This window comes from Carcharhinus amblyrhynchos, chromosome 7 (assembly GCF_965287045.1).
Source record: "Carcharhinus amblyrhynchos chromosome 7, sCarAmb.v2.hapA, whole genome shotgun sequence".
Taxonomy (NCBI): domain Eukaryota; kingdom Metazoa; phylum Chordata; class Chondrichthyes; order Carcharhiniformes; family Carcharhinidae; genus Carcharhinus; species Carcharhinus amblyrhynchos.
Window position 1 is genome coordinate 76,033,207 of NC_137330.1, and position 26,797 is coordinate 76,060,003.

Below are 26,797 nucleotides of genomic sequence, written 5' to 3' on the forward strand. Positions count from 1 at the left end.
CTCTAAACTGTCTGTGCTTTATATGCTCTGTCTGAGGCCAGAACCCTCCATTCACCTGACGAAGGGACTAACCCGAAAGCTTGTGAGTTTACTATCAAATAAATCGGTTGGACTAAAACCTGGTGTTGTCAGACTTTTTAATGGACAGAAAGCAGAGTAGGAATAAACGTGTCATTTTTGGGTTGTCAAGCTGTGACTAATTTATACCACAAAGATCAGTGTGCGGGCCTCATTTTTACAACCTGTGATAAAGACTTAGATGAAGGGAATTATCCAAGTTTGCTGTAAATACAAAGTTAAGTGAGAAAGTAAGCATTGAGGAGGATGCAAAGAGACTGCAGACGAATTTGCTTAGGTTTGATGAGTGAGCAAGAACATTTAAGATAAAATAAAATGTGGCAATGTGTGAAGTTATCTACTTGACAGGGAAAACATGGAAAGACTGGCAAATGTTTGCATTCAGAGGGTCTTGGATCACCCTGTACATGAGTCACAGAAGGTTAAAATGTGGGTGTATTGTTGTTTGTTGTTCCTCGATTTGAGGATGATGTCTACTGCCACTTTTTGAATCACACTCATCTGGCACTCCCTCCCCCTGACCTTGCTGCTTTGAGTGGCCCTACTTGGAACATGAGCTCCAGACAGCATTGCTCAAGAGATTGTTGGCATATACAACTCTCTTCAACATGTTAAGATGACTATCTTCAGAGGAGATGCAGATGTAACAGCAATCAGGAAGGCAAATTCTAAATTTGTTGCAAAGATTTGGAATAGAAGAATAAAGAAGTCTTACTACAATTATACAGGGTATTGAACTACTGAATCCCTACAGAGCTGAAAGAGGCCTTTGGCCCAGAATCTGTGCAGACTCTCCAAAAGAATATCCCATCCAGGTCCTCCCTTCTGCTTTATTCCCATAACCACACACATTTACCATGGATAACCTGCCTAACCTATACATCTTTGGGCATTAAGATGCAATTTAGCACAGCAAATCCACCTAACCTGCACATCTTTGAAATATGGGAGGAAACTGGAGCATGCAGCATGCAGCAGTGAGCGAGGTGTATGGGGTGAGGCCACACCTGATATACTTTGCAAAGATCAGCCACGAATTCAATAAACAGCAGAGCAGGCTCAAAGCACTCCAACTCCTGTTTACGTTTTATGAGAGAACTGAAATTGTCAAGGCTAGTACTAACAAAGTCATGCAAGAGGAGATCAGCAACAGATGAACTGAGGCAAGATAGTTGATTTTACAGGAAGTGGGTATAAGGGATCTTGGTGATAGGGAAAATATTGATCAGTGTCAAAATCAGTGTGAACGGTCTAGTTCAGCCAATGAGCAGGGAGACAAATGGAGTGATTGGCTAGTAACTGGAGTTTATGGCAGGGATTGAAAAAGACTTCCAAATATTTAACCTGAAGAATTTCTGCACATCCATTATAAGATGCCAGACAAGCAATGTGAAAGTTCAGAAGCAGTGGAGAGGCTAGGACATGTTCCAATGAGGTCGAGCTGAATATCACTAGCATACATGCGGAATCTGATGAGATGCAGATAAGAAACATGAGTGGGTCATGGATAGATTGGGGCAAAAGATGTGAAAACAGGTGATTTTTCTGGCTACAAATAACTAGAGGAATAAAAATAGGCAAGGGCACTGCCATCCAGGTAGACAAAGGAGAGGTCTTTTGGAGGAGGACAGCATGGAAAAGATTTTCATGAGGGGGGCTGATTTATCACTGTCATAAATCGCACAACCTCATTCGTGACTTCAACGAGAACTGTTTCAGCACAGTGAGGTGGCAAAAATGTAACTGGGAGAGTTCAAAAAAGGAATTGTGGGAAAAATAGCTTGGATTTGGCAGGTGACAACAACACATTCAGAAACACTGGAGTAGTTAGAGATTGGGTGATAATTTGGAAGAAAATCGAATCAAGTATATATTTCTTGAGGGTGGGAATAATGGCAAATTTGAAGGAGAGGGCAACATGGTAACTGAGGAGGGGGAACTGTTAAGAATAGCAACTAACATTGGAGCTAGGAATCCAAGTTGGGTAGTCAGCAGGTTAGTGGGGATAGGTTTGAGCATAGAGAACAAAGCCTTTTTAAATAACTGATAATAGCTTTTTTTTACAGCTGAAGTACGTTGTTTTAAAGGTGTCCAACCTTCACGATTTTATTTTAAGAATTAATTTATGGGACATAGGCATCTCTGGCTAAGCCAGCATTTATTGCCCATCCCTAGTTACCCTCGAGATAATGGCGAGCTGCCTTCTTGAATTGCTGCAGTCCCTGAAGTGACTTGACTTAAAGTCGCTGAAAATAAACACACCAAATTATATGCAAACATATAATTAATTTGTGCACACTAGTGTGTTTCTTAGTGAATTATCTGTACTTCATTTAAAAAAAACCTTTTAAAAAAAAGTGTTTCTTGTACCTGTGTACCTAAGAAAATGAGTGCAATTTACAAATCCTTTCTGAAGCAGCATGATCAGTGGAACTGCACAATTTTTGACCTAGGGGTGTTACCAATCTTATGGCAGAGCCTACGCTGGGTGAATCTTGAACCAATGTAAAAAATGAATTGAAGTACTTTTGAATGAAACTGACATTTAAAATTCCTTGTTTTTTTTGCAATTTGGTTTGGTTTATTCTGCTAGGATTGCTTTCATACTACTCAGATTAACCACTGGAAATTCTACCCCCATCTGTCTGCAAAACTTTACTATTATGATAAAGTTGCTGAACTTCGATTCAGCCATGGGCCAATAAAATGATTAGATACATTTAGCTGGCAAGAAGTTTCACAACAGATTTATTGGGAATCATGAGCTTTCGGAGCGCTGCTCCTTTGTCAGAAAGCTCGTGATTCCAAATAAACCTGTTGGACTTTAAACTGGTGTTGTGAGGCATCTTATTATGCCTACCCTAATCAACGCTGGCATCCCCATCTCACATTTAATTGGAAAAGCAAAGCTTGCCCAATTGTTCAAAACCCTGCATCTACTTTAAACAGAAGCTACATTCACAACAGCCCCATGGTTTCTACAGTTTTATTATCTATCTCTTACCTATACACCCCATCATTTTCTTCTATATTCTGGATTTCTAAAGAAACTGTAACAGATAAAATGAACCACCTGGTTAGAAGTAATCAGGGCACTAACTTGCACGTTCAATTTGGGTATAAAAACTGAAGTCATCAACATTCCTGTAGTAAAAAGCTGTTTGACCTTATGCAATTCAGTAAGATTTCATATTAAGTAGCATAAGATCTATGCTACTTAATGAGCAGCATACTGGGAAAAAACAATGGATGCCCCTTGCAGCTTTTGTCACCTTCTTTCATATGCTACACAAATTCACCCAATCCCGCTTGCTCAACGACACCCCTGTGACCCAACTCTTCACTCAGAATACCATTTCTGATTTGACCAAACTTCACCAGCTTCTCACCAATCAATCTCTTATTTCATCCCGGAATATTGCTTCAAGTTTTTTACTGTCCTCACTGCCTCTCCTTCCTGCAGTTCTCGTCCGTCTCTGCAACCACTATCCATTTACTTGCCCTGCATTATCAGCTCTCACCCATTCTCACATCCTTTTGACCAATCATTTAGCATTTGAGTTGTAATTCTCTACCCTTCTTTGCCCAATCAACCATTGCCCCTATTGATCTACACCTAGATCTTCTTCTGACTAGCCCCCTGCCCAAAGATCATGCTCCCTTCACTCGCTACTCTCACTTTCCCCATCATCCTCTACTTAACAGTTAGTGCCGCGCTGCACAAAGGCGGGAGTAAAGATTAGGGAGCAAGGCATTAGTCTAGAAAGAAACTACATTAAGTAGACTTGCAAAGAAGTGCAGCAGTACCATCTTGTGGTTGGAGGCCCATTATTACAGTGCAACAGCAAAATGTTTACACTGGTTATAATTGCTGACACAGCTTTTGCATTATAAATTTTGGCAGTAAAACATTACTCAAAAAACATGACAAGAAGAAGAAAGAGTAATACAGACAGGAAGTATGTACCATGTACATAACTAGGATAGCACAGCAGCACAGTGGTTAGCACTACTGCTTCACAGTGCCAGAGACCTGGGTTCGATTCCTGGCTTAGGTCACTGTTTGTGTGGAGTTTGCATGTTCTCCCTGTGTCTGCATGGGTTTCCTCTGGAAGCTGTGGTTTCCTCCCACATTCTGAAAGATGTGCATTGATCTGAACAGGCACCAAATTGTGGCAACTAGGGGAATTTCACAGTAACTTCATTGCAGTATTAATTTAAGACTTACATGTGACTAATAAATAAACTTTTAGTCGATCTCCTATAGTGATACACAAGGGGAATACACAAGAGGCAGTTTTCAGGTTAAGCCAGGTCATTGAGCAGAGGATAAATGAACTAAAGTCAGAGGTAGACTCTGACAAAAAGCTAGAGGGAGATGGTAAAGTATGGTGTGGTGGGAAAGGGAATCAAGGGTTGGGTCAAGCGGCCTGCCCAACCTCGAGCCTCTTATGGCCCTCAAGTGCATCACTCTGTCTCCACCACTATTTTACCTGCATCGGAGGAAGCCCTGGACAGGCTAGTGTCAGGAAAACGAGGTGGTGGTGGTGGTGGGGGGGGGGGGGGGGGGGGGGGGGTAACCTTAGGAAATTAACACCTTACTGAGTGTACCATGGCTACAGAGGAGTTGGCTTTTTTGTTGGCAGGTTCCCAACCAACTTTTTAAGTCAGGGAGGCAGCAAATTGGAACACAGCACTCTGCAAAATCAAGTCAAATACATGCCTCCATTCAAGAAAACTACAAACGCTGGTTTGGACCTCCAGACAACTGACAGCACAGGGCGAGATAAGAAGCGACAGGGGGATATGGCTGCCTCAGGACCTTGGTTACACCAAAGTGTGGCAAAAACGGATCAACAGCACAGACAGGAAACGCATGCAAACACTTACTATATTTCAGATAATAATTATACACACAAGGCATACAAAATGTAACCATCACTTTTCGTGTTGTCCAAATTTCCCCAGATAACGTACATTCACTTCACGTTGATATTAAACTTTATCGTGTTTTATTTTCATGCTGCTTCTGCTGGCAAAATTCCATTCCATCAACTTCACTTGCAAAATAAAAGCTAAAGCAAACCTGTTGATTCATCTGGCGTCCACGCGTAGTTGCGAGTAGCTTTTTCAGAAGGGGTGCCTGCGGCAGTGATCATCCTCACGCTTGGACTTGATGACCGGCTGCTATTTCTGCTACCCTATGAATGCAAGTCATGAGAATTAACTTCCTGATTACATAAACCTGTTTGAAAGATTTAGATTTCCTTTTCAATCAGCAATTAAAAAGTAATCACTATCTACAGATAATCAGATTGGTACCTTTATTCAATACACAATGAGCTTGAGTGTAATGAAGCTTTCTTATACATTCGTTGAATTGATCTGATTTTATTTTACAAAAAATCTCAAGTTGTTTTGAAAGGGTAGCTAGTAAAATAGTTTCAATGTACTAAATAAATTAAACCAGTTGTGCAACCAGATACTCAAGATTATTAAGTTGCCACATGGTTAAAATCCGTAAGGCTTGTCAGTGGGGAAAAAACAAATTGGAATATAGGGCAAGAATAAATTTAATTTGTTTTCACACCTCTTGTGTGATTCCATCTAGGTGTTTGATACCATGGCAGGTACAACTGTAACGAGTGTAGCTCACCACTGTGAAAAATTATTGATTTACTCTGAGGATTACAAAATAAAACCAAAGGGTTCATTGTGGGGTTGGGGGGGGGGTGGGGGGGGGGGGGTGGCAGTAAAAGAAGTAGGGAACTGGATCAGGAAAAGTGATAAAACTGTGGTGGAACAATTATCCTAATCACAATAGAACTAATTAAACAATGGCATAGATTCTATGTTAACAATGCCCTCGCTATCACAACTGACTGCAACTCCGGAATCCTTTCAGTTGCCAAGGCCCTAAACTTTGGAACACCTTTTCTACATCTCAGCCTATCTGGGTTTCCTCCTAAGACACTCCTTAAAACAGTCACTTGGTAGCACAGAACTTGGACATTGCTGAAAAAACTGACATGTTGCCAATGCTTTTTGCCTTGTGCTCAGTAGGACAAACACAGGAAGCCAAATTTCAAGCAATCAGAATTTATACGGTAGAAGAAAAGAATTCTGATTGGTTCACAAGTTGACTCTGGCTGAGTTGTTGCATGAAGAAAGCAATAGGGAACAATAGGTTCCCCAAGCTTCCTGTTCAGCAATACTCACTAAAACATATCATTTTGCTTTGGTCATCTGTCATAAATAGCTCAACATACAGCTTGGTGGCATATTTTGTTTAATAATGCTCCCGTGAAGTGCCTTGGGAAGTTTCATTCTGTAAAAGGTGCTATTTAAACTGCTGTGCGCGCATCCTCAGTTAAATATAGAAAGCCAGAAGTTAGCTGTGTTTTATGCTTTGCCAGAGGGTTTGCTACCCATAGGTAAAAAAACTGACAGGATATTCCCGCTCTTTGTGTGCTTAGTCTTGCTTGGTGGCAAAAGGGCAGCACGGTGGCATAGTAGTTAGCACTGCTGCCTCAGCGCCAGGGACCCGGGTTCGATTCCCGGCTTGAACCCGGCGGTGGATAGAGGAGAGCCGGTGGATGTGGTCTTTCTGGATTTTCAGAAGGCGTTTGACAAGGTACCTCACAAGAGGTTATTACAGAAGGTCAGGAAACATGGAGTTGGGGGTAGGATGTTAGCGTGGATAGAGGACTGGTTGTCAAATAGGAGGCAGAGAGTGGGGGTCAATGGGTGCTATTTGGATTGGTGGATGGTGACTAGTGGAGTGCCCCAGGGGTCGGTGCTGGGGCCTCAGCTATTTACCATTTATATAGATGATCTGGAGGAGGGAACCGAGTATAGGGTGTCGAAATTTGCTGATGACACCAAAATTGGTGGAAAGGCAAATTGTGCGGAGGGTGTGGAGAGTCTACAGAAGGATCTAGATAGGCTGGGCGAATGGGCCAGGAAATGGCAAATGGAATTTAATGTTGGCAAGTGCGAGGTGGTCCACTTTGGTAGGAATAATGGTAGGAAGGATTATTACTTACGTGGAGAAAAACTGCAGCAGGCGACGGTGCAGAAGGACCTCGGGGTCCTTGTGCATGAGTCGCAAAAACCCAGCTTGCAGGTGCAGCAGGTGGTCAGGAAGGCGAATGGGATGCTGGCCTTCATTGCGAGGGGGATTGAATATAAAAGTAGGGAGGTCTTGCTGCGGCTGTATAGGGCATTGGTGAGGCCGCAGCTGGAGTACTGTGTGCAGTTTTGGGCGCCGTACTTACGCAAGGATATTTTAGCCTTGGAGGGAGTGCAGAGGAGGTTTACTAGGCTGATGCCGGAGTTGAGGGGGTTGAGCTATGAGGAGAGGCTGAATAGATTAGGCTTCTACTCGTTAGAGTTTAGAAGAATGAGGGGAGATCTCATTGAGACGTATAAGATGACGAATGGGATGGATAGGATAGAGGTGGAGAGACTCTTCCCGCTCAGAAAGGATAGTAGGACTAGGGGGCATAGCCTCAAGATAAAGGGGGGGCGGTTTAGAACGGAGTTGAGGAGGAACTTCTTCACTCAAAGGGTGGTGAATCTCTGGAATTCTCTGCCCGTTGAAGTGGTGGAGGCTGCCTCGCTAAATATTTTTAAGACGCGGGTTGATGGGTTTTTGATGAGAGAGGGGATTAAGGGTTATGGGGAGAGGGTGGGAACGTGGAACTGAGCCACGACAGATCAGCCATGATCTTATTGAATGGCAGGGCAGGCTTGAAGGGCTAGATGGCCTACTCCTGCTCCTATTTCTTATGTTCTTATGGACCACTGTCTGTGTCGAGTCTGCACGTTGTCCCCGTGTCCATGTGGATTTCCTCCAGGTGCTCCGTTTTCCTCCCACAGTCCAGAAAATGTGCCAGTTAAGTGCATTGGCCATGCTAAATTCTGCCTCAGTGTACCTGAATAGATGCTGGAGTGTGGCGTCCAGGGCATTTTCACAGTAACTTCATTGCAGTGTTAATGTAAGCCTACTTGTGACTAATAAACTTAACTAAGTTTTTTAAAGGCATATTAAATTCAAAAAGGCTACTAAACAGCTCATCGATGTTCAGCAATATAAAACAATTCTTTCAGAGACAGATGTCTTCATGATAAGATATTGCACAACTTTTAAAAACAATTTTACATTTCCCTTTGTGCGTTAATCATATTGGTATTGCTTAATCATTTATTTTGCTATGTGCAAAATTTGAAGATTTAGGGTCTTTTAACATGCTAGCTTAATGTTTGTAAGAATACTTAAAGTTACTGACTGCCTATCCTGCTTAGCATCCCTACCGTGCAGGAGGAAGTTATTTGGCCCATCGAGTTTGCACCAACAACAATCTCACCCAGGCCCTATCCCCTTAACTCCACACATTCTAATCCCTGACACCAAGGGGCAATTTAGTATGGCCAATCCTCCTAACCTGCACATCTTTGGGCTGAGGGAGGAAACTGGAGCACCTAAAGGAAACACACACAGACATGGGAAGAACATGCAAACTTCACACAGATAGCCATCCAAGGCTGGAATTGAACCAAGGTCTCTGCTAACTAGGGGTGGAGAAAGGAGAGGTGTAATGGTTAGTCTTAATCATCTTATAACGCAGATTTGTTACACTTTTTGATCCTGATGGCTGTCTATTTTCCCATGATAGAGGCAAGGTGAAATTTAATGCCCTTGCATTTGATGAGTTTGTTGGCAGGAAGGCCTGTGAATGAATTTCCAGCCATGCAACCAATTAATATCAATTCACCTTTAGGGCAGAATGACAAGCACAAGGAGGCTCCTGGGGAGGTGGAAATGAGGGAAGAAGCCCAATTGCACCCACCTTCCCCACAACATCCTCACCATCACTCACTTATAGCCTGGGATTAGCCATGGTAAATACGTGGGGTTAAGGGTGAAGGAGACAGCCTGGGTAAAGATACTCTGTCAGAGAGTTGGTGCAGACTCGAAGGGCTGAATGGTCTCTTCTGCACCGTTGGGATTCTATGATTTTAACAGTATTGCAGAGACCGAGCACATCTATTACCAAAGCACCCCAGGCTTATCATTTCATTATGCAAGTCTGTTTGATAGTTGGATGGTCGATTATCATTTAATAAATCTGAAGTGATTATGAATCAAACAGCAATCTTTCAGCATCACATCAAATACTTTGCTTTGTAATGATCAACTTTAGAAAGGAAGGAAAATTTGCAAGTGACTGTCCTCCCAAGGTCCAAAGTATACAGGAGTCACATTAAAAGCATCATCTTGGGAGCTCAGATGTCTGAGGAAGGGCATCTGATTCAATTATTAGCCATCATAGATAGAATCCTTACAGTGCAGAAGGAAGCCATTAGGCTATTGAGCATGCACTGACAACAATCCTACCATGTCGCCAGAACCTCATATAGTCCCCCAGACACAAAGGGGCAATAATCAACCTAAGCTGCACATCTTTTGTGCACACTCCCCGGGTGTGTACAGGTCATTTACATTGTTCGGTATAATTAAGAAAATGGTTCCTGCTGCCTAAAGAGCAAGCCTACGCGTGTCTGGCCCCAGACTATGATGCATTGGATGTTGCTAGTAAGATTGGCATCATCTAAACGGATTTCAAGAGGAGTTGTATAAGTATTTCAATGAAGTTTTAAAATGAAAGATGAAAAAAAGAGCAAGGTCACAATGAGTACATTAAACATACTTCTAAAAAAATATTAAAATGACAAAAGGTTAGAGCCAGAATATAACAAACCAAACTGGTCAATGTAAGTGAAAATTATATGTTCAAATAATTATTCGAAAGATCTTGCACCTGGAGGCAAAATGCTGACAATGTGACAGGTGGGGCAATGGAAACAAAAAACATTAGGGTTTTCATAACAGGTTGAAAGCTCAAATGGGAGAATTTGGGAACTGAAGGGGTTAATCTCACTTGGCCTACAACCTGCTTAAAATATTTATCCAATATTTTCTTAAAGGATATAATGGTTTCTGCATGAAATCTGTGATGGAGTCTATAATTAGTTTGGTGCCAATCAGGTATGTGGGGAAATTGCCAAATAGTACCAAGTCAAAGAGTTTATACTGTGTCCTCCTTAATACTATAAACACCTTCCCTTTCCTCATCCAATAGCCGATATTCTAAAATTTTAATTGTCCAAACTTCAAACGTTTCAAGACCATTTACATACCTATTTACATAGGCCTTAAGAGATGCTGCCAGACCAAATTACTTCAAATGTACAAGTCTTACCTGATTAGATTCTGTTCCAACAATTGTTAGGTCCTGAATAGATCTGCGCCTTTGCTGTTCACTGCCTGTTGAACAGAAAAAGGCAGTAAGTATCCAGCAACTAAATAGTACAAGCACAACTGCTGCAGGTGGAACCCAGAATTTCTACACAGATATAAAGAGAGAGAGAGAGAGAGAAAGCGAGAGAAAAGAAACAGCTGCGATGATCTAACTAGGAACACACTGCCCTGTCAACATAAACTAAAACCTAATTCAGTGACCACTCCTACCACATGAATAGCTACTTCAATTCCTCCACCATTTTCTGTCACATGTTCTCATAGACCATATGCTGGAGGCCAGAGCTGATGATGGCAACTATTTAAGGGCTCTTACGTTATGGTTTTCAAGATCCGGATTGCTGACATAAGCCCCTACTTGTGCTAAGCTTTGCTTCTTTGCTCTGAGACATCCTCCCATAGCTTTCTGCTTCAGTCATCTCAACTTATACTGTGGGAAAGAAATAAGATTCTTCTGCAATCTTAACTTGTAAACAGTGCACGATTATAAAAAAAAAGAGTATTTAGCGCACAGCCTTTCTGCAAAAAAAAGCTCCTAGAAAAAGCATTCTCCAAAACAAACAGAAAACAAATTTTGTCTCAGAATCTAACAGAAAAGCATTAGTTTTCTCATGTAGGCTGAATAGCAGCAATTATCAAGTTCAGGTCCCTTTTAATCTTCAATAGACACCATATCTGGAGACAAATGTTATCTCTCATAAAGAAGTAGGTAGATCTCATTGATATTAAATCTGGGATGTGACAATATTTACAAAAAACCACAAGTTAAGAAAGATTTCTGCCAACTTTTAGTTCACCGCGTCTAATCAGATCACAATAACTTTTCCACAATGACCAGATGGTCATTTATTTTGACAATGTCAAACAGGTCAAAAGGTCCAGAATCTTTAGTGGTGCCTAAATGTCAGTCAGCTTTCCAGGACCCTAAGATTTTGTAGTGGCTTAATTGGTAAACAAGGATTGAAAGATAGTGCCAAATGGTTGTCAGTTTGGATCTCAGAAGACTTCTTTTGGGAAACGTCCCAGACAAAATAAGATTAACCTATGACACTCAGGAACTTTTAGAGTTACTTGAAACCATGACAGATCTCAAACAGTTTTTGATTTATTAGTTGAGTAATAAGCAATTAGATTGCCCACGTCGTTCAGTGCAGGTAAAAATGAAACTGATCATCTCTCGTTTTCCCCTAGAACTGGTTCTAATTAGTTGAACCTTTTCTCATTTATGAAACTCGGTTTCCCACAGATAGTTCTTTAAACTGATTAAAACGTAGACCCATGTAGTACAGCAACGACGACATCTCTCATGATCATAACAGATAGTCAAGTTACAATAGCAAGCAACATATAATCATGAATCTTTGAGTATATAGAATATAGTAAGCACTCTTCTACTTCTGCCTTTTGAAAAGTATTGTTCTATCATGATTATTTCTCATAGGATTGTCAGTGCAGTGAAAAAGGTTGATACTGATATTAGTTTTGCAGACAGCACCAAATAAGCGGTGCAACTCATTCATTATACTTACTCCTGCCCAAGGATTTTCTATCAGTGTCAGCTGTGGTTCAGTTAATGGATCCTCTTGCCTCAGCCAGAGGATTTTGGGTTCAAGCCCACTCCAGGACTTGAGCTAAGATTTCCAGGCATATATTCCAGTGTAACGAGTAGGTATTGTGCACTGTCAGAGATGTTGCCTTTTAAGGGAGGCATTAAAAGGCCCCTGTGACCCCCTCAGATGAATACAAGAGATCATTAATTCAAAGAGGAACTGGCAGGGTTATCCCAGCTGTTCTAGCTAATATTTTATCAACTAATGTCACAAAAGCAGACCGTCTTGTCATTAACACATCATCATTTGTGGGGGTTTAATGTGTGCAAATTGGCTGCAGTGTTTCTTAAATTATAACCAAGAATAACTACATTTCTGCAGTACTTTGTTATGGTTTTTACTTCTAAATTACTTAATTGGCTGTAAAGCTTTTTGGAACGTCCTGTGATTAAGAAAGGTGCTTAAAAGTTCATGTCTTCTGTTACTTTTTTGATGGGGTTTTGCAGAGATCTGAAATGGATTTGGAGCAGTGCACTCAATCTGGGATCCAGAAACTACAAACAGGGCAAGCAGTGCTTCACCTTGACCAGTGCTGCTGCAGGAGGACACATGCCCCAATATCCACCAATCCTTTGGCTCTAGCAAAATAAATTAAAAGAAACTTAACCTGCCTTGGAGGGCATCTCAGCATGGAGGAGCTCTTGTTTTCTTCACATAGCCACAGTAGAGGGAATCTTGGCCAGCCATCATTTAGACTAGCAGCTCTGGAAGGCAGATTGCTAGTCCCAGGAGTGACCTGTCAATAAAATGCTGCCCTGGGTCTTGCCACCCATCCATGCAGGCTTGGTCCTGCTTAACAGTGAAACATTCGCCCCTTTTGACAAAATTCCAGCTGCAGGGTCTAGGTTTAAATAGTTAATCCAATGCCATACTCCATCAAGCTCATGTGGTGGCTGGTGGGAAACAACTACCCCATGTTAAAAGGACTCATGCATATCACTTCCACCTTTCAAACTGAAGATCGGGACCTGAATGTCCCAATAGCCACACACCGCTATCGTTGTCCGGGAGCCCAGGTGTTTCGACATTGACATGCTACCTTAAGCAAGACTTGGCAGACAGGAGAAAGCCGGCTTAAGAAACAAGGTGGGAGTTGCATCTTCTTCTAAAAAGGTGAACCAGAAGCTGATTCGCCACCTCCATGAGATTGGTTTCACTATTTAAAACAAACTAGCTTGCTGTCTCAGACATTCCCTTTGTAGGTCAAATACCTCATGATCCTTTGGCTCATACCAGTCCAGAACCAGGGTGCTTCAGTCTTTAGTGCATATGTCCCAACATTGGAAGCTACAGACGAGTCTAAAGAGGAATTTTACTCCAGTCTCAAAGACAACAGTTTGAGAATTTTCGAAACTACTCTATCACCAGGAAACTGCTGAAGCAATTACCACAAAAGGCAAGTAACAGAATTGAAACAAATTATTCAAAGATCATTAAAACAGATGTAAAAGATGAAAATAGCAGTAATCTAAAGCACATGGGAGGTTTATTACTCTGCAGTGTTTACAGGATAGCACAACTCTTTTGGGAGTTAAACACTAAAATGATCATTTGTGATGAGATGGCAAGTGTTATTTTGGTTCTCATTAAAAATACATTCACTGGCAGTTGAAAAGTTGGCCAGATTTAGACATCGAGACCGGTTCTGGGGTAAGGACACCCAATAACCGCACCTTAAAAGGAAATATATAAAAGCCTCACGATTTCAGCAATATGGATGAAACCTACAACTGAGTGATTTCAAATAGGTTAACACACATGGAAAATATTATATATTATTTACATGCTTCAGATTTAAAAGGTTCACTGGTCGTAGTTTTCCCACTGCCTTTCTAAACATGTGCAGTCAGCATCAATGCCAAAACTAGGTGACAATAAGCCGTTATCTCTATGAAGGCTACTACCAAGTGATGAAAGCAAGGAAGGGCTATTTAGCACCTTTCACACCTTGAGAACTTTCCATCGGACTTCAAAATGAATGAATTACTTTATAATCTCAGGAAAACATGATAACTAAATTGTGCAAAGCAAGATCCCATAAACAATGAGATAAATACTACTAAATCCTTTTGTATGATACTGGTTGAAGGATAAATGCTGGCCAGGAAACTGGGAAAACTCCCTTGTTTATCTTCATGTGAATGCAAAAGATCCCATTTCAAAATACAGATAAGTGTCCAACATATTACACTCCCTCAGTACTCAAAAGTATCACGTTAGTTTATGTGGTTAATGACACAAGTGTGTCAATTCATTAAGAAGTATAATCCAATTATATGTAACTGAACCAACCTTCAACACTTCTATCTGGAAATGCTCCATGATCTACAATGAATTTTGCATTTGGTATTGTACAGATTTTGTGGAATTTTATACAAATGGTAATGGCTTAAAATAAAGTTATTGGCACTAAACTTAAATCCACAACAGAATGTATTAAAATAATTTCATATTCACTTGATATTGTAATGACAGTTGTATCACAACTTAAACCACTGCAACATTATTGCTGCAGTTATTTATATTACAGTGGTTACTGTTGGAAAACTGAGATCTACACCAGAAGAAAACACTTGACAAAATATCCTTCTGTTGCTGTCACTGTTTGTAAGTACAAACTAATAAATAAAATTTAATGAAAATAAATGCGAATGATAAACAATCAATGAGATGACTCTTGATTATGGTAAAGGCACTGGAATAGAAATTTGCTATTTTATCAAAGGGAAGTTTATATAATTAACATGCTTACAATGTCAAAACTATAATACAGCTGGAATAAAGAAATAACAAACAACTGGAGTGTAGTTGATTGATCGGTGTGGGTGGTAAAAAGAATCCACAATCGGATGGATGAAGTTGCAGTAATAGGGAATACAGAAGTAATCTGAATATGGAGTATGTTTCCCATTGAACAAAATGTGTCAGTTGTGATCAGGACAGTGATTTATTGGTACATCACAGAAAACTAGCAAAATTTGAATGATTAGTTTTCTCTTGACCAAACAGTCCTCAATATAGTTCTAGGAGGCATAATTACAGGAAGTACAGTGGATTGACTTTAACTTGGATGCATACCCAATATTCACTAATGACACAATAGCAGGCTGCGAAAAGTTGAAACTTTCAGTTCATCTGTTGCATTAACAGGGTAAATTTTGATACCCTGTTGGTAAATATGATAAATTGTTTTTCAGTGCACACTTGCACTGTGTGTCGGTCTTCACAGAGGAAGACACAAATAACATGCTCAGAATTGATGACAAGGTAGCAATGGCTCTAGAAACTATATCACTAAAGAGGTGGTGTTGGGCAAGCTATCGGGGCTAAAGATAGACGAGTCTTCTGGCCCTGAAGGAATGCATCCCAGGCTACTAAAAGAGATGGGGGAAATAGCAAACGCACTAGTGGTAATTTACCAAAATTTGCTAGAATCTGGGATAGTTCCACTGATTGGAAATCAGCAAATGTGATGCCACTATTTAGAAAAGGGAGTAGACAATTGGCAGGTAACTATAAGCCAGTTAGCCTAACTTCTGTATTCGGAAAAAAGCTTGAATCTATCAAGAAAGAAATAGCGAGACATCTGGATAAAAATTGTCCCATTGGGAAGATGCAGCATGGGCTCATGAAGGGCAGGTCATGTTTGACTAATTTGGTGGAATTCTTTGAGATCATTACATGCGTGATGGACAATGGGGAGCATGTGGATATGAGGTATCTCTATTTCCAGAAAGTATCTAACAAGGTGCCACACCAAAGGTTGCTGCATAACATAAAGGTGCATGGTGTTTTGTACTGGCATGGATAGAGGATTGGTTAATTAACAGGAAGCAAAAAGTGTGGGGTAAATTGGTGTTTTTCTGGTTGGTGATCAGTGACTAGCGGTGTGCCTCAGGGATCAGCATTGGGACTGCAACTGTTTACAATTTACATAGATGATTTGGAATTGGGAACCAAGTGCATTGTGTCAAAATTCACAGATGACACTAAGATGAGAGGCCGAGCAAAGTGTGTAGAGAATGCTGAAAGTCTGCAAAGGGATATAGGTAGTCAAAGTGAGCGAGCAAGGGTCTGGCAAATGGAGTACAATGTTGGTAAATGTGAGGTCATCCATTTTGGTAGGAATAATAGCAAAATGGACTATTATTTAAATGGTAAAAGAATTGCAGCATACTGCTGTGCAGAAGGATCTGGGTGTTCTTGTGCATGAATCACAAAAAGTTGGTTTGCAGGTGCAGCAGATAATTAAGAAGGCAAATGGAATTTTGTCCTTCATTGCTAGAGGGATGGAGTTTAAAACAGCGGCATTATGTTGTAACTGTATAAGATGCTGTTGAGGCCACACCTGGAGTACTGCGAACAGTTTTGGCCTCCTTACTTGAGCAGACTGGGGCTATACTCAATGGAATTCAGAAGAATGAGAGGGATCTTTTAGAAACATATAATATTATGAAGGGAATAGATAAGATAAATTGTTTCCACAGGTAGGTCCAAAGATGTGCAGGATAGGTGAACTGGCCATGCTAAATTCTTCCTGTGTACCCAAACACGCACCTAAATGTGGCAACGAGGAGATTTTCACATTACCTTCATCGCAGTGTGAACGTAAGCCTACTTGTGCTTAATAAATATACTTTAGGTGAAACTAGAACTAGAGGGGCATGGCCTCAAAATAAGGGGGAGTAGATTTAAGACTGAGTTGAGGAGGAACTTCTTCACCCAAAGGGTTGCGAATTTGTGGAATTTCCTGCCCAGTGAAGCAGTTGAGGCCATCTCATTGAATGTTTTTAAGGCAAGGATTGATCATTTCTTTACTGTTCAAAAAATTAAGGGTTATGGTGAGCGGGTGGGCAAGTAGAACTGAGTCCACGAAAAGATCAGCCATGATCTTATTGAATAACAGAGCAGGCTTGGGAAGGCCAGATGACCTACTCCCTTTCCTAATTCTTAAGTACTGACTGTTTCAATATGCTATCCTATATCCCTTCTATTCCCTCAGTTTATGCTGGCACTTCCCCACCCTTCTATTTCGGCTGGCATTCCTCCTTGCATTTTTGGGGAGTGTCACCCAGCATAAATACGTAAGTGGGAATTAGGAAGGTATGTATTATGGTCACGATCGAATTGAATAGTAAAACAGGCTTAAGAGGGCTACTCCTGTTCTTATGGTATGAAATTGTCCCTAAGGGGCAGTTATTACAATTCAGGCTCACATCTGTTGCAATACAAGTGCAACTGATGCAAGCTGAGGGTTAAACTGTTTTCAAGAGTTTCAATGCATTGCAGAGAACTTTACAAACAATGATTTTTGAATCATTTTAGCATCAACAGAGAGACTGCCGTGGGTTCTTTGCAAGCATTAACTTTAACCTAGACTTAGTCACTGTTGATTGGAACTTCACATTTTTGTAAGCAATCATTCACATACTTTTTACCTGGAAAGATAGTGAGCTTGAGCAGCAACCTCACTATCTTTAAAATAAAAAAGTATGTGAATGGTTGCTTACAAAAGCAAGCATTCACATACCTTTTTACCTGGAAAAGGTATGTTTCTGGATAAAATATTCAAGTCAACTTGAATTTTTAAAAATAGTGTTACTACCAAACCACAAAGATGTATTAGAGATGCCTGGAGTATTCCAATTATACTTTCAGCAACCAGCTGAAAATTAAAATCATTGGTGCTTCAAAAATGCACAGTTTACACCAAAGATTGATAACCTAGGGTCGTGAGTTGCATGAATAGCCCTCTTTCTTCTCAGTGGGTCCCAAGATTGAAATCAGGCTTGTTCACTAATTATACCCGCAGAAAGACGATTAAATACATTTAATACACAGTGAACACTTCATAATGAGTTATGAAAAATGCTTAATCATTTATATATTAATAGTTCTACCAACTTCAAATAGTAAAAACAAAATAAATATTTACATTCTAAATGCAGAGGGCACATACAGCTCTCACAGTCAATGTTGTGTGCATCTCATTTTATTGCCTTTGTTTTACATGCACATCACTTCAGTCATATTGGTAGGGAAGGAAACTACACAGATGGAAATCAGCAGAATGTACAACCCGGGATGTGGGCAAGAGTCAGCAAAATGTTTCATGGGCCGCACTCAGAACCTAGGTGGGCTGCATACTGTGCTACAGAGTGAAAATGCAGGCTAGTACAGCCACAATTACTCACAAGGCATTTTGTAATGTTATCAGGAGCTTGAAAATGAAAAAAGGCCAGATAGTATAGCTAAAGAGATTACGAAAAGATTAAGGAGAAATTACATTTAATCTGACCGACAGCAGCAGCTAGCATAATTTCAGCAGATTAGTGGGATATAATAATGCAAGGCATAAAACTGAAGCTAGAAGTAATTTAAGATTAGGCATTTTAAATGCTTAGATACTTTGCTTACCCTGCGTCCTTTTTCAGACATTTAATAAAAGACAATATGCACTTTACTCTGATATTTTAAGTAATTTTAGTTTCTTCTGTTTGCACATTATCTCAAAGGATTTCTTGTTTCTCAACTGTTGCCCTTTGATGTCTTACTTTGGATTTTAATCCACTTTTTCTTATGGATTAAGATTTTTCTTACGCTGAAGTCAGAGGTAACCATCTCCCTGCATAGTAAAGCACAGACGACTTCTGCAGCCAGGAGATGTGCCAGATGCTGTCCCTTAATCACGTGAGGCTATATCATGAGTACTTCCTGCATTCCATATTTGCTTCATAATGACTTACGGCAGCCAAAAAACTGAAGGTTAAAATTTTGCATAAGCCACTCTTCGATCAATTGCATGGTCTATACTTCTGATTTTAGAAAGATTTTGGCTAATTTAATTCTATGCAGCAAGTGCACCTTAATTGCAAGTTTATTTTAACGATAGACATTGGAGCTGGTCTTTCTGCCTGTTCAAGCCATGTTCCTGCTGCGGCAAGGTCTGAGAATTTGGCAGCCAGCCAAATCTTTGTTCACTGTGACAGGATGGAGAAAAACCCACTGACGTGAACAGTGGTAAAATTCCAGCCCTTACATCCAATAGTCCAAACCTTTCAAGAATTAATAGGATCATTTGATTGGCTTCAATGAAGCACAGTCTGCATCCCATGGGGGACTGCCTGCCCAGTCAATGCAAGGCTGCATAGCGTCACTCCAGATTTTTCCTTCTATACCCTTCAATGAGATTAGCTCTTATTCATTTAAACCTGAGCAAATCTCGGCCTCTTCTTCTCAACTTCTCTTCGTGGACAACCCCCTCATGCTAGGAATTATTTCACTGAGCCATCACTACACTCTCCCTAAGGCACTAATATTCTTCCTAAGGTTGGGGAATCAAACCGTGGACAGCACTTGAGAGAGTTGGTGCAGACTCAGTGGGCCAAATGGCCTCCTTCTGCACTGTAGGGCTTCTATGATTCTATAAATTTTTTCATGAGATTTCAGAATGGCCTAGCTTTCTCTTGTTTAGTGTCCTCTAATTTATCAACTCAGGCTGGAATCAACTTTTGACACCAAACAGTAAAAATGCAATAAATTCATTACTGCAGTTCAGCAAAACCAGTCTAGCCAAACCAACAACAACAATAACCTCCTGTAATACCCGACAAGTACAACTGGCAGAACCTGCCTTGCACAGATTGGTTTCTTTAGCATTCAGCAAAATATGAAGCTACCCAATCCTAACAGATTTGTGAATTATAATAAAGGCTAATATATTATTTTCATAGAACATAGAACATAGAACATTACAGCGCAGAACAGGCCCTTCGGCCCACGATGTTGCGCCGACCAGTTAAAAAAAAAAACAACGACCCACTAACCTAAACCAATCCCTTTTCGTCCATAAACCTGTCCACAGACCTCTTAAACGCCCCCAAACTAGGCGCATTTCCTAACTGTTTGATGTACCTGCATACTAACTTTCTACGATTTGCACACAAGGATACCCAAGGAATCCTGACATTTCCCAGTCTCTCATCTTTTAAAAAATATATTCAGTCTAACTTTCCTACTAACTTCACAGTTTTCTACATTACATTCTATCCGTCAAATTCTTTCCTGCTCACTTGTGTCCCTTTGCTGCCTCACCATCCTCCTCACAATTTACTTTCCCACCAACAGAATTCTTTATCAAGGTGGATAGTGAGGTAGTTGATTCTGAGGCGAGGATCGCAAATTTCAATAAAGATGACCATAACAGTATGAAGCATGAATTGGATTTGATGGACTGGGAAACATTACTGAAAAGGAAGGATAGTGGACAGGCAATGACAGGAATTCAAAAAAAAATAGGGAACTCCAAAAGTTGTTTATTCTTACTTGACGCTGAAAGTGGAAAGGAAACTTGGCTTACAAGAGAAATTAGAGATTGCTCTGATGAAGGATCACCCAGACTCAAAATGTTGGTTCCATTCTTCCACCACAGATGCTGTCAGACCTGCTGAGATTTTCAAGCATTTTCTGTTCTTGTTTTAGATTCCAGCATCTGCAGTGTTTTGCTTTTAAATTAGTGATTGTATTAAATTCAAAGAGGCAGCATACAAATTGGCAAGAAAAAGCAGTAGCCCTGAAGACTGAGAGCAATTTAAAATTCTGCAAAGGTGGACCAAGGGATTGATTAAGAATGGGAAAATAGAGTATGAAAGTCAGCTAACAGCGAATATAAAACAGACGGTAAAAGTTTCTCCGGGTACGAAAGAGAAAAAAAATTGATAAAAAACAAACGTAGGCCCCCTTACAGTTAGAACATAGAAAAACTACAGCATAAACAGGCCACAAGTTGCGCCAATGATATCCATACCTACTAAGCTTACTTATAATCCTCAATTCTATTAAGTTCCATGTACTCCTCCAGAAGTCTCTTGAAAGACCCTATCGAATTTGCCTCCACCACCATCATCGATGGCAGCCGATTCCACTCAACCACCACCCTCAGTGAAAAACGTACCCCTGCTATCCCTTCTGTACCTACTCCCCAGCACCTTAAACCTGTGTCCTCTCGTAGCAACCATTCCAGCCCTTGGAAAAAGCCTCTGAGAATCCACCTGCTCTGTACCTCTCAACATCTTATACACCTCTATCAGGTCACCTCTCATCCTTCGTCTCTCTAAGGAGAAAGACCGAGCTTCCTCAACTTATCCTCATAAGGCATGCCACCCAATCCAGGCAACATCCTTGTAAATCTCCTCAGCACCCTTTCAATAGCTTCCACATCCTTCCTGTAATGAGGCGACCAGAACTGAGCACAGTATTCCAAGAGAGGTCTGACTAGGGTCTTATAAAGCTGCAACATTATTTCCCGACTCCTAAACTCAATTGATGAAGGCCAGTACACCACACGCCTTCTTAACCACATCCTCTACCTGCAAGGCCAATTTGAGAGTCCTATGGAAATGGGGAATTCATAACACAGAACAAAAAATGGCTGAGCAATTAAATTTGTACTGTGCTTCTTCTTGACAAAGAAAGACATGAGTAATGTGCCCAGAGTTCTGAGAAACCCAAGTTCTAGTGGGGAACTGCAGGAAATCAGTATTAGTAGAGAGATTGTTTAGGAGAAATTAAGGTGGTTAAATCTCTGGGGTCTGATGATCTTCATCCCAGAGTACTTAAGGAAGCCCTGGAAACAGTCGATTAATTTTCCAAAATTCTTTGAACTCTGGTCTGGTTCCTACAAATTGCAATGTAGCTAATGTAAGCCCACTATTCAAAAACAAAGGTCGAGAGAAAACAAGGAGCAATTGGCCAGTGAGCCTAACGTTGGTAGTGGGCAACCTGCGATAGTCCATTATCAATAGTTTCATAACACAGCATTTGGGAAGCAGTGGTATAATCAGACAAAGTCAGCATGAATTTACAAAAGAAAAATTATGCTTGACAAATCTACTGGAATTCTTTGAAGATCTAACTAGTAGAATTGATCAGGGAAAATTAATGGATGTGGTTTATTTAGTCTTTCAAAAGGCTTTCAACAACGTCTCACATAAAAGATTATTACGTAAAGTTAAAGAGCAAGGGATTGTGGATAGTGTCTTGAGATGGCCAATTAGCTGGTAAGTAGACAGAAAGCAAAGAATTGAAATAATTGGGTGTTTTTTCAATTGGCAGGCAGTGACAAACATGTTTCCACAAGTATCTGTGGACCCCAACAATTCATATTATATATTAATGAATTGGATTAGGGAACTAAATATATTATCTCCAAATTTGCAGATGATATAAAGCTGGATGGGAGGGTGAGCTGTGAGGAGGATGCAGAGATGTTTCTGCATGATTTGGACAGGCTCAGTGAGTGGGCATGGATAGATGCAGTAAAATGTGGTCAAATGTGAGGTTATCCACTTCTGTACCAAAAATAGAAAGGCAGATTATTTGAATGGGTCTAAATTGAGAGAGGTAGATACTTGGCAAGACCTTGGTTTCCTCGTGCATCAGTTTCTGAAAATGCACAGGTACAGCAAGCAGTAAAGAAGGCAAATAATATGTTGGCGTTAGGATAGGAATAAGAATGTTTTACTGCAAACGTACAGGGCATTGGTGAGTATTGTGTGCCCGCTTTGGTTTCCTTATCTGCGGAAGGAAGTTCCTGCTACACAGGGAGTGTAGTGAAGGTTTTCCAGATTAACACCTGGGATTGCAGTTCTGTCATATAGGGAGAGATTAAGTCAGTTAGGATTACATTAATTGGGGTTTAGAAGACTGTGGGGATCTCATAGAAACTGATAAAATTCTAGCAGGGTTAGACAGGGTAGATTCAGAAATAATGTTCCCAATGGTGAGGGAGTCCAGAACTAGGGGTCATAGTTTGAGAATACAGGGTAAACCTTTAGGACCGAGGTGAAGAGAAATTTCTTCACCCAGAGAGTGGGGAACCTGTGGAATTCACTACCACAAAAATAGTTGAGGCCAAAATATTGTGCGATTCAGGAAATAATTAGTTATAGCCCTTGGGACCAAAGCAATCAAGGGATATGGGAGGCAAGGTGGGATTAGAGTATTGAATTTGATCGCCAGCAATGATCTTATTGAATGCTCGAAGTGCTGTATGGCTGCTTCTATTCTCTATGTAGTTTTCTATGCAAGCTTTGTATCATGAGCAAACTTGAATACAATGCATTTAAATCATCACTTCAGCTACATATGAATTTTATGCTGTAATTTACACAGTAATTAGCCTTTGGGCTGCAAACATGTTTCCTGAATAAAGTCTTCGTATTAAAAATATCATTGTTTTTAATATTGTTTGTCAATAGTTTAGGCCATAGCACTCACCCTTGAGAAACCCCACTAGGTTTAACCTGCCAACTTGAAAATTACCTATTTATTCCTTATCTCTCTTTGCATTAACTAAACCACAATCCATGCTCATAAAGTAGCTTACAACTCATGAGCCCTAATTTTATGTAATAACTTCTTGCATCTTATCAAATGTTTTCTGAAAATCCAAATGAAACAACATTCACTCATTTCCCCTGATCTACTCTGTAGTTACAATCTCAAAATTGGACTAATCTGTCAAACATGATTTCCCTGTCATGAATTCATGTTGAGTTTGCCAAATTTCCAAGTGCCTTGTTACATTCATAACAACAACAGATTTTGGAATGCGAGGTATTGATATGTTTTACAGTGGCGGGAGGCGATGCGCCGCTTGCTGGTGGCAGACTCTTAGTCTTGCCATTGTCAATGGGTTTTCCTGTTCAATGCACCCCTTGATGCTGGGGAACTTGCAGCAGGGGTGTACCATCTGCAGGAACGCAAGATCCCAGCTGCGTGAAGGGGAGCAAGATTATTACCAAAGTGTGCCATCTCAGATTTATTGATATTTAAATTCATTGGTCACTCATTTGCCCATTTCCCTTGCAATTTCCTTTGGAGCTCAAAATCATTTACAAAGTTTCCTCTTTACATTCCTCTGGAAGCTTGTATATCGTATTCACATCACAGATGCACTGAAGTGAATGGACATAACTAACCAGTTTCAACAGAGATTTTCCTTAATTCCTGTTCTTTGATTCCTTCCTTCTAATCAGTATATAAACAGAATTTTCTATTATTCTCATAATTCCAGTCTTATTCAATAGTCTCCCATGTGGCACCAAGTTAAAAGCTTTCTCAAAGTCCACATATGCACGATGTTCACTGCAGTTCCCCAATCTCTTCAAATGAATTCCAAGATAATGACTATTTGCATTGGATTCTCTCATTGGAGTAAAAATATATCAACCCAGCCAATTTCATCCTTTTTATAGGCATTTCAATTAGTTTTCCCCAACTTTCAATTAGTTTTCCCCAACTGTCCTCAATTCCAGAAAATATATAACCAAAGATTTTCCATCTCTCATTTGTTCATGTTAGTCATCCTGTGAAGTATCAATAGACTTTCCTGGGTCTAGTATACCCTTGGTGTCACATGTTATGTGGTGAAACCAATTATTTCATTAGTACTGGTGAATTAATTGACTTATGGCAAGTGGTTTTATGTGCCAGAGTTCTTGAATTGCTTTATTCTATTCAATACTTAGCACCGTTCAATTTAGATTACAAGTAGTAATTGCATGAACCAAACGTACAGAATTCTCCAAGATGTGTTCCCTGCAAGTTCTTATTGGAGTGCTGTATTATAATTGGTTTGAGATGTGCATCTGTTATTTTTGCATTCAAACTGTACTGTCTTATTGTTAACAGCCTTTGTTGTTAATCTGCAGTTGCAATTATTTTACCCATTCTCTTAATGGGTTTCTCGTTTCTCCATTATTTACTATGTCTTGGTGTGATCTGAAGCCACTTTTCACTGCCCACCAAATAGTGAAAGTCCCTTTTACCTAACTTGTTCCTTACCAAACTTTAGCTCACATCCTATTAAGTAGAAGGCAACATATCATTGGATGTTGAATGGATAAGTCAACAGAATTTTGAACATTTTAGACAAAGCATTGATATATTTAGAATTCTATTGGAATGGAAGCTTTGTAATTAAAAATATTGTTGGCATATGTGTAAGTTTCTCAAACAGACCATGTCAATTAAAAAAATCATTATGCCTGGTGATGAACGAAGGACCATTCATAGTCATCTCAAATATATTAGCAAATCAAACTCAAAATTACTAAACACAGAAGTGAAGGCCGGAATCTTCCAGCTGCCCAGTAGTGGGGCTAGCAAGCCATTGAAATCCTGTTCATCTTGGCAGACGAGAAAATTCCAGCTAAAGAATCTGAATTCCAAGCCATACACCTTAAACTGTATATTCACAAAAAGTAATCTACATCTTTATGGTCAGAACACAAAATTCTCTCAGAACAGAAGACTGTTTTGAGAAGCAAAATAGTGTCTTTCCATTCTTTGCTCTTTTGAAATAAACTGAATTCACATTGCAAACATGAAACATACAGGCACTGTAAGCAAGCATCTGTTTCTGGTTGATTTTTGACTCTAATTTGTTAGAAAACAAGAGGCATTCCTCTTCTGATAGATGTAGAAATGTTATTACTGTACTCAGTTGAATAATTTAACAGCTTTTGTGAATACACACTTGCATCGATTTCTAACTTCACGACCTTTATACAATTCACAGCAAACAATGCAAAGCAAATCATAAAACATGCAGCATAAAGCTCATGCGGGTGCAGCACAAACACACTCAAATAATTTGGTCATTACATTAGTGGGTGAAGCTGCCATTAGCTCAAACACCAAGCAGAGAAAAATACTTATTGCTCCAGAATAACTTTAATTGCAGCAGAACTATGGATTAAATAACTTGGGGCAATTACACTTAAAACAGATAGAAATCCCATCTAAGCTCACTTGTATCATGTTGCGGATTTTATCTTTCATTGTCTTTACATCATCGTACAAATCCATGAATGCTGTGGCAAGGGCATTCAAATTTTAAAAAGTGCTCAGCAAGGAGCATGGTCTCTACCAAATTAATTCACAATGAAGACAGTGCAATAGTTTAAATCTATGACACACCCTTAAGATAAGTTTAACTTTTTTGTGACTTCATAAAGAACATTAAGAACAAATGTATTCCCTCTTGGAATGCTTGTTCATGATGGGCACTTTGAGAACAAAAGAACACCTCAGTTTTGTGTTTAGTTTATCAACTGAAATGTTATAACTTGTACGAAAATATGGTCAGAAGGTAACTACAAAAGCATTAAAGATTCAAATTATCAGTCCCATGATAATATTTTTCATGGGATTTCATAATGGCCTAGCTTTCTCTTGGTTGTCTTCCACTCCACCTAACTCGAGCTAGAATCAACTTCTGAAGTCAAGGAGCAAAGGCAGTGTAAATCCAATACAGCAGTTCAGCAATCTGTGCTCCAATGGATTACCAGAACTGCCTTGGGCAGCAACAGTGGTTCAAACGAGCACAAAACTGTTGCCCTCTGACAGGATGATGGCATTTGTGTTTGCATTACTGCCTTTCTACTAGTGCCCTTGCTGCTGTTGTCAGCCAGCCAACCCAGACTGCTGTTACCCATGCCAAGGTAGTGCATCCAAAGTAAGGTCTTATAGGCCCACTGCTGTGCAGAGTCATTTTCCAATACCAACTGCAGATTCTCCCACTGAAGTCAGCAGCCTTCTACCAGTCATGATGCAGGTAGTACTGCAAATCAAGATTGGGCCTGGCAAAAGCACCTGGACAATAGGCGCCAAGAGAATGCACAAGAATAAATGGCTGACTTTTGCACGGAATATTAGATGGTTTGTTTGGTAATGTTGGTTTGAAATGATTGTTTTGCCTTTACTTCAGTCACAGGGGATC

The 26,797-nt window shown here is 40.1% G+C and overlaps 1 protein-coding gene across 2 annotated transcripts in view; it reads right to left on the minus strand.

The window, feature by feature from the left end:
• Nucleotides 1-26,797, minus strand: part of map3k7 (mitogen-activated protein kinase kinase kinase 7) — a 109,558-nt gene that overhangs the window by 12,011 nt on the left and 70,750 nt on the right. For both annotated transcript variants that reach the window (XM_080192635.1, XM_080192634.1), the window contains 2 exons: nucleotides 10,344-10,408; nucleotides 5,165-5,279 (listed from right to left, as the gene is read on the minus strand). In XM_080192635.1, the coding sequence (XP_080048761.1) occupies nucleotides 5,165-5,279; nucleotides 10,344-10,408 (180 nt within the window). The remainder of the gene's footprint in view (nucleotides 1-5,164; nucleotides 5,280-10,343; nucleotides 10,409-26,797) is intronic.